General features: G+C 32.7%; 1 protein-coding gene across 1 annotated transcript; it reads left to right on the top strand.

The window, feature by feature from the left end:
- The first annotated feature begins 2,579 nt into the window (after nt 1-2,579).
- Nucleotides 2,580-7,256, top strand: LOC130944556 (G-type lectin S-receptor-like serine/threonine-protein kinase At4g27290). The gene is made up of 7 exons (XM_057872917.1): nt 2,580-3,967; nt 4,186-4,305; nt 5,605-5,738; nt 5,832-6,048; nt 6,202-6,442; nt 6,523-6,673; nt 6,769-7,256. The coding sequence occupies exons 1-7, from the start codon at nt 2,644-2,646 to the stop codon at nt 7,072-7,074; spliced, it is 2,493 nt and encodes an 830-aa protein (XP_057728900.1). The 5' UTR covers nt 2,580-2,643; the 3' UTR covers nt 7,075-7,256.
- Nucleotides 7,257-9,748: the final 2,492 nt, after the last annotated feature.

The raw sequence follows: 9,748 nt of genomic DNA on the forward strand, positions 1-9,748 counted from the left end.
AGAAGTTGCTGCTAAAAGGGGTCTAGGAGCTGAACAAGAACCTGCAACTCAGGTAATAATAGTATTAAAAACATTAATCAAAATTAGAGCTTGAGTTAATAAATCTGAAAACAAACAAATCCATATAATGACACTTGTATTGTTGTTATTGACATCATAGGCTGCAAAGACTAAAAAGAATGCCAAGAAAGAGCATCTGAGAACTAAAAGTGAGAGACGCATAGACAAACTCTCTGTCAAGAGGACAACTTCATCCATTGCTGCTACTGCTACGGCTGCTCCACATGCAACTGAGATTTCAAGAGAGACTATTCAAGGAGCTAGTGCAGCAACCTCTGAAAAAATGGCCTCCTTCTTGAAATTTGTTCTAACTCCAGGATTCAACCCACCAAAAAAATGTCTAACTAGCACAAAGTGTAGTGGCTTTTTGAGTTCATATTGTTGTAGTTGAATGCTATGGTTAAACAATTCTGTCTTTTTGAAATGTAACCTTTGAAACCTGTATGCATGGCCTTTAAATGTTGTTATGGCCTATGATGTTTTGGGTTGTGATAGTATGTTATGCACAATGTGCTTTAGCACAAACAACACTTGTTCCATGTTTCGAAATTAGTTATGTTAAATTAATGAAGTTTTTGGTTTAGTTCATATTATGATTTATCTCTTTATGGTTTAGTTGAACACAATTTTAGCAGAATAAGTGCAGCATCAAGAGTTGAACTCATGTCAAATTCATGTTTCATTTCATTTCATTCCATCTTCATCAAGACATTACATACCACTTAAGAAATTTAAAATTTCATAACATAATCATCATTTGTTGAATATAAACCCCAACAAACTAAAACCTAAACACACACCAAAAGTAACTACAAAAGTCAACAGCACCATTGTCATCATCTTTACGGTCTTAACATCACTCTCCAAACTTGTCATCCTCCAACTTAACTCATGCAAAACTTCTAGTGGAATGGGTGTTGCAGAAACTTGTTCTTCACATCCATCAGCCCAGCGAAAAAATTTACAATGAATTCCATACTGCAAAGTAAAAAATGCAGGTGAATCGAAACTCAAACTCAAACCATCTTAACATTTTCTTCACAGCCATAACCTTACCTCATAGTTCGGACAACCTTAAAATGGTCTACCAGAATTTTCTGCCATTGTTGAGTACTTCATCACCGTTTGAAGCCCGCAATTACAGAAAACAGCATTCTTACCTCCCCTATTGCGCATTCCTTTGTTGCCATAAGGTCTGCCTGCAAAGTTGTTCCTACTTGAGCTACTTTGACTTCTCTCGCCACCACCCATCAGCACTCACACAGACAAGAAATCAATTTGGGTTTTAGGGCGAAGAAGAGAGGTCGAAGAAGAAAAGGAGAGTCGAAGAAGGGAAGACAATTAGGGTTTTATAATTGAAATGGACTAATTTGGGTATAATATTAGGCAATTCCAGATACCAATTTGAATCAAATTCAACCTTGGTACACATCAGCATACAACTGGAATTCCCACATGATAGTTAACGTTCCACATCAGCAACGTTTAGACGGTACTTCTGCGATGGACTAACGGAGACGCACGTTTCTGAATTTAAGGAATTTAATTGGTCATTTAAAAAAATCAAGGACTAAATTGAATATCAATTTGAAATTCATGGACCATTTTAAAAATTTACTCTATGTCTTTTTTGCTGAAAATTCTTGTTCCTTGTTCGACTACTTTTTTCATCAGTGTTCTGTGTCCGTATTTGCGTTTAATATCGTGGTCATCGTATTTGTATATTCTGTTTTGTGTTTGTCGTACTATGTAAAATTGAACGTTTAATATTTATGTTATTTATAAAATAATTATATTGTTTGTATTGAATTTTTAATTTATATATTTATTAAATTATATAATAATATTACATCTTTTTATTAATATGTAAATAGAGTTGGATATCTACCAACTAAAAATAAATAAAATTAGAGTTTGCATGTTCTTAGCTTGCAAAAATAGAATTAAAAATTGAATTCAAATCCACCTTACCTATTATCACCGTAAGGATAATTCTAAATTTAGAATGGTTTTAATATCAGATAACTAGATAAGCCAAGACGTTTGTGTCGTGGCGTACCTTTTAGGTCCCCTCAATCGCTTTCTAGGTCAATTAATGATGTCTTTGAAGCTTTCCATAAATTACTATGTGATTTAGATATGTTCATACAACTCCATTATTGACTCCTGATACTCCATAGTAAACCGTGGGGTCTAATAAAGTTAAGTGGAACTATTTGGATTAACAATTGTAGAAATAGAATTTCCCAATAAATTAAATTAGAATAATCAACTTTTGAAATCCTAAATCTAAGAGAAGAGAACAAAACAGAAAAAGCTAGTATAAAAAATACAAAAAGAAAATTAAAAATTTCTAAAACAAATGATAAAAAACAACAATAAATCTCATCTAGATCTAACAAATTCTTTAAAATTCGACAAGTTCTTCAATTTGATGTTGTATGTAGTGATAAATGCATGCATGTACTACATATTTAATTTGGAGAGCCTACAAATTAAAGCATTCAAAAGTAGTTGTAATGATTAAACTTTATTTTCACCTCTCTCCCTCGATCTTCTCTCTTTTCACAGTGAAACAGTACAATGATGAACAATCTTCAATTTCTCTTCGTACTTACAGGGATGGTTCTTCCTTTATTCTTTCCTCGTGATGTCTCAAGCGCAACGGATTCAATATCTATGGTTCAGCCTCTTCATGAAGGAAACACATTGGTTTCTAGTAATGGAACCTTTGAAATGGGGTTTTTCAGCCCAGGAAGTTCTTCAAACCATTACTTAGGTATTTGGTACAAGATTCTTCCGTTGAAAACCGTGGTTTGGGTTGCAAATAGATCCAACCCTGTCAAAGACAACACTAGCATACTCCACATAAACAACGAAGGGATTCTTCAACTTGTCAACAAGGACGGAACCGTCTTTTGGTCTACAAACTCCACCACAAAGATGAACCTTTCGAATCCGATTGCTCAGCTCTTAGATTCTGGAAATCTTGTTATTAGAGATGAGAGTGACCAAGATTCCAAGAATTACGTCTGGCAAAGCTTTGATTATCCTTGTGATACACTCTTACCGGGGATGAAGCTCGGTTGGGATCTTAAAACCGGTCTTGAACGGCGGTTAACTGCTTGGAAGAATTGGGACGATCCCTCGCCGGGGAATCTTTCTTGGGGAATCTCGCTCGAGGGTTTTCCCCAAGGAATATTCTTGAAGGGCTCGAAAGAGTACTACCGTGTCGGTCCATGGAATGGTCTTCGTTTCAGTGGAACACCTGAATTGATGCCCAATAACCTTTTTAGTTATAAATTCGTGTCGAACGAAAATGAAGTGTATTTTGTGTATAAGTATAATCTTGAAAATAAGTCGTCACTTTTACTGAGACTCGTCATGAACGAAACCTTAGGTAACAGACACGGCTACATGTGGAACGACGGATCTTCGGGTTGGACGGAATTTTCTTCCCATTCACCGAGAGAAGCGTGTGATCTCTATAATCACTGTGGTCCAAATGCGTATTGCAGCATCATAAGTGGCGGTTCAACGTGCCAGTGTCTGAAGGGGTTCAAGCAAAAGTCATCACAGAACTGGACTGAAGGATGTTCTTCTTCATTGCTTGATGAGCAATCGAGATGCAACATGGATAATAAGACGGGTAGTCAGAGAGATGATAAGAATGGGTTTTCTAAAGTTGGAGGAATGAAATACCCAGATACTCGGCGTTCTTGGGTGAATGAGAGGATGAATCTTGATGAATGCAGGGATAAATGCAGAGAGAATTGTTCGTGTATGGCTTATGCAAACTCAGATATTAGAGAAGGTGGTAGTGGCTGTTTGATGTGGTTCGGTGTTCTCGACGATATCAAAGAGTTTTCTGATGGCGGTGCTGATATATACATTCGAACGGTCATCGGTAAGATCTCTCATGTCATAATAGTTATTAGCTGATTTTTAGTGCAGGTTGCTGATTATTGTTAGTTAATTGTTTTTCACTCTATTGTATTTCCATGATAGCATGCATGCTTATACATGCTTATATATATATATATATATATATAGTTTTCGATGATTCATAAGTCATAACCGAGTCAGCTAATTAATTGTTTCTGCATGAACTGAATAATCGCGAAGATGGGAAGGAAGGGCACAAAAAGAAGAAGGTAGGACTGATAGTCATCGGTACCAGTGCCTCTGTTCTTGTGGTGCTTCTGATTTTTGGTTACATTGGCCAGAGGATAATAAACTGCAGAGGTAATAAATAGATTATTATCATTATTATTATTATTATTATTATTATTATTATTATTATTACATGAGAATGTCAAGTTTGTTATTAATTAATAAAAATTGTTAGGCAATCTCGGCACAAATTATAGTTTTGTACTGATTTATTAATTAAATAATAAATTATTAATAATATAATTATAACAAATATATATATATATATATCAAAATTAGTCATCAATATTAAATATATATATTAAGATATAAAATAAATATTAAAAATAAATTATATATATAAATATATAATAATTAATTTTAATATATACATAGTATTTTTTTAATAAATATTTATAACAAAAATTAGTTTAACATACTTGAAAAGATAAATTGAAAGGAGAAAATAAATTCTTTTATTTATTCTAAAAGCATCTAAGATTGACTGTGTTATTAATTGGTATATGTGTCTTCACAAAAAAAAAAAAATTAATTAGTATATGTGGGCATTGTACATTGGATGCTGTTGAAGACTTAAAGGCATCATTCCTATTCAATGTTATGTTCACCGGTCCAACCTAATACATTTATTTGCACGCTAATAAAGTAATAATATCCTGCATGTTTCCATATATATACAAACTTACAAAGAATGCAGACAATCATCGGAACTTTTTTATCTTGATCATTAATTAATTATTAATATTTAAAAATATATTATTAAATTATTAAATAAAAAATTAAATTAATAATTAAATAATAATAAATTTTAATAATTTAAACTTTATATATATATATAAATATTATTTATATATAATATATACTAAAATCAGTTAATAATATATTTATGTATAAATATACCTAATTTAATTTATTTTTAATATATATTTATATTTTAATGTATATTTTATATTAATAACCAATTTTAATATATTTTAGTGTACACATAACATAATTATATAACAACATATATTTTCCATTTTTAACTTGTCTTTTTTTTTCCCCACTTTTCCTCTTATACAGTGCAATAATTTTAAGGTCTTTTCTATCGTATCCAACTTTTTAACTACTAGAATAAATACGAAAGGTGAAGTCCATCTTTTTACGGTTTTACCTCTTGTCTTTTAGGCTCAAATTTTTTAGAGTTTATAATTTTCCTATTTTTAATTTTGATACATAACAATTATATAGACAAGAGAGTGCAAATCATTATGAATGTGGTTTTCGTCAATAATCACACACACATACACACAATTCTTTCAAAGGACTAATTCTATATAATAATGTGCTGATGAAGATGTATTTTAATGTCAAACTATTATGTACTTATAGTTAAGAAGAATAATGATGCATATGAAGACTACTTGGATCTTCCTATCTTTGACCTTGCTACAATTGCAAAAGCAACTGAAGACTTTTCCATTAGCAATAAACTTGGAAAAGGTGGATTTGGGACTGTATATAAGGTAAATTGTCAACATACTGATTTGATATAATGAACATAAGAGTTTATATAGTTATATTTATCATCTTATATAATTTTATGTGAGACGTTACAGGGAACTCTAGTTGATGGACAAAATATTGCTGTGAAGAGACTTTTACAGGGATCTAATTCTGGACAAGGGTTGACAGAATTTATGAATGAAGTTTTATTAATTGCTAAACTTCAACATCGCAATTTAGTGAAGCTTCTTGGTTGTTGCATTCAAGATGGAGAAAAGATGCTTGTCTATGAATACATGCCCAATAAGAGCCTAGACAATTTTATCTTTGGTTTGAATTTCTTAACATCCTCTTCTATGTTCATTTCCTTTAAGAAAATACTTTCTCTGTTGTCATATAACTTTTTTATGTCCTTTTTTCCAACAATTTCTATATATATGATTGTTTTCACTGAGTTAATAATACTATTAGTTGTATAACTAGGTCACAAGGATGGCAGAGTTATTTTAGATTGGCCTAACCGATTCAACATTATATGTGGAATTGCTCGAGGATTACTTTATCTTCATCAAGATTCTCGATTAAGAATTATACATAGAGATCTCAAAGCTAGCAATGTATTGCTTGACAAAGAGTTAAACCCTAAAATTTCTGATTTTGGGATGGCGAAATCATTTGGAGGAAATCAAACTGAAGGAAATACAAATAGAATTGTTGGAACATAGTAAGTTTGTATATAATATAATCTAATTTATATTTAATTCTATCAATGATGACTAAAACAATTTTTTTTAATGATTTCAGTGGTTATATGGCTCCTGAATATGCTATTTATGGATTATTCTCAATTAAATCTGATGTATTTAGCTTTGGAGTATTAATTTTGGAAATAGTAAGTGGAAGAAAGAATAGAATGATTTCTCGTGAAAATGAAGATGCAAATCTTATTGCACAAGTAAGTAAATTTTGTTTTTTGTTCCTTCTTAATTACAAGTGACAAATCTTGGGATCGACATGGATTATTTCAATTCATCCAATCACATGTTTCAGGCTTGGACATTATGGAAAGAAAAGAAGGCTCTAGACTTAATTGATTCATACATGGAGAATTCTTATGTTGAATTAGAAGCATTGCGTTGCATCCACATCGGTCTCCTATGTGTACAACAAAATCCTGAGGATAGACCAAATATGTCAAATGTGGTGATGATGTTGGGTAGTGAGGTTGCCTTGCCCCAACCTAAGGAGCCTTCTTTCCTCACTGAGACTTCTCTTCTTCAAGCAGTTGATTCTTCGAGCTACCAACAATGTTTTTCAACTAATGAAATAAGTGTTACAGTATTGGAAGCCCGATAATGGATTATTATATCCCAAATTAAATGATGACTTGATTGTACAACTTCAGCATTATTATGGTTTATTAATATTTCCAGGAAATTCCTAAAGCAATATTCAAGCTGAAAATGTCAGTAGGATTCTCCACTTTTATCCAAAGTTTGCTACATTGATTAATTATTAATTAAAGTTGGTGTGTAATAAGGGAGTTAATTAGTTACTTTTCACATAATATATACCATTTACATATCTCAGAAGTCAATATGATCAACCTTAGCTTACTTCCATCATCATCATTCAATTTTTCCACAAATACTTTCTTTAATTTATATTATTCTCTCAGATTATATCAATTCTTCCTATGCTTGTTAACAAAGTATATACGATCAGGTATCCTCGTAGCCTAGCTAGCAACAAGTTTAACAATAATGTTAAGAAAATAATAATTTAAAATTATCTTATTTAATTTTATATATGTTGTTTTTGTGTATATAAGCTTATTGGCTGTAGGTATAATTTGTCATATTCGGGTATTGAACTCTTTGAACTCTTCACCTGAAGTGAAAGAGGCATACGTCGGTTTTTAAAAAAACAACAGCGACATGTGATGTCTAACCATTTTAGGCTAGTTTCACAAGCCTTTTTCATTAGTTTTTACTTGGTTTTCATGTATTTCTTAGGCAATAAATAAGCATTTGGATGAGAATTGTATGCATGCTTTGATTCAATCAAATATTGTTAATTACAAGTATTTTCATGAGATTTATGTAAGAATTATTTAATGCAATGAATAATGCATTATCTTGTGATTATGGCAAGGCTTTGAGGCATTTGTTTGGTTGATGATAGGTAAAGAAGAAGCAAAGGAAGGGCAAGGAAAAAACAAAGGAAGCAACGTTGGTGGCCAAAGTTGGCTCACCAACGTTGCTCACCAACGTTTCAAGCTCAACAAGCAACGTTGGTGGCCCAAAAGTGGCTCACCAACGTTACTGGCAACGTTACTAATAAGTCAAAAAGGTGCCAACATTGGTGTGCAAATGTTGCCACAAACGTTGCACATCAACGTCTTCGACAATTTCAAAGAAAAATTCATTGGAAAAATTGGCTGCACGCGCACGTGTGGGCGATGCGCATGCGCCAACGCTGTGTCATCAACACTAACGTTGGCAAACAAACGCTGGGTCACACGTACGCGTCAGCAACGTGTACTCATGGCATGAAGAACGTTAGTGCCACCAACGTTGGGTCAAACGTTAGTGGCAATGCCCAAAAGGGGTTTTTGCATGTAACGTTTGACTCAACATTTTTACACAAACGTTGGTCACCAACGTTAAGGCCAATTTCATTCCAAAGGGCACCCATGCAAGTATGAACGTTAGTGAATTAATCCCAATGTCAACGTCAGAAAAGAGCCACTCCAAGCTTACTTCAATCAAGGCCAAAAGCTCACATCCAAGTACTTGAAGACCCATTTTTGAAGATGAGAAGAAGAGTATAAATAGAAGAGTTTTTGAAGATTGAAAGGAGGCTCTAAAGGTTGGGAAGCAGGAACCCTAATTGGGCAACCCTAAAATCATTTTCTTTGTACTTTTCTTTTAGTTTATGTACTTTCTTTTCCTTTTCTATTTTGATTGAGCAATGATGAACTAAACCCCTATTTCATTAGGGGGAGGAGCTCTATTGTAATCCTAATGATTGAATGAACATCTTCTTCTTCTCAATCTGCTTGTGTAGCTATAGAATATCTTCTGTTTTGATTGTGATCCATTCACTCCAGAAGGGGGTTTGATTCAATTGAATGCTTGTGTGAGTCTCGGAAGGAGAATCATAGGCATTAGAATTAGAGCTCTATCCTTTACAATTCTCTTGACCAACACTATTCGGGAGGAATTGAGGTCTTGAGAGTTTGTGTGACTTATGGATGAGAGAACATGCTTAACCTCTTCTCATGACAATTAGATCAAGAAATTGGCAAGATTGATTGTGATTAGAGAGATTGGATTGCCAAGAAATTAGGATCCAATCAATTACAATCCATCATAGATCTACTCATATGATTGAGAAGTAAGTTGAGACCCATTTGATTCATGATGGATTATGATATCTCCAATTCCTAATGAATATTTCTCTTTGATTTTCTTCAATTTAGAATTCTCTAAATTTATTTTAATTACAATTGTTTACTGCATTCTTTAGTTTTACCAGCATCCAATTCCCTTTTACAATTCATGCAATTTAAGTTTCATCGCCATTTATATTCTGTCCTTTACTTTCTTGCAATCTAAGATTTAAGTCATTTACATTTCTTACAATTTAAGATTCAGCCCATTTATATTTTTCTCCATTTAAGTTTTTGTCATTTACTCTTCAGCATTTATTCCTCTCGTACTTCACATTTTATGCCATTTAAGTTTTTGTCCTTTACTTTCTAGTATTTATTTTCTTGCAATTTATATTCTGTTAAATCAATTTCACCAACCTCTCTTCAATATTAGCTTGACTAGATTCATCACCCAACTAAAATTGCTTGATCCATCAATTTTTGTGGGATCGACCTCATTCTTGTGAGTTTTACTACTTGATGCGATCCGGTATACTTGTCGGTAGTTTGTGTGGATGCATTTTCTGCCATCAACATGCACCTACAAAGATATTACAACGCTTAAATAAGAGTAAGAAATGAGTATAATGTTAT

The sequence above is a fragment of the Arachis stenosperma genome, chromosome 8 (genome assembly GCF_014773155.1).
Source record: "Arachis stenosperma cultivar V10309 chromosome 8, arast.V10309.gnm1.PFL2, whole genome shotgun sequence".
In the NCBI taxonomy this organism is placed as follows: domain Eukaryota; kingdom Viridiplantae; phylum Streptophyta; class Magnoliopsida; order Fabales; family Fabaceae; genus Arachis; species Arachis stenosperma.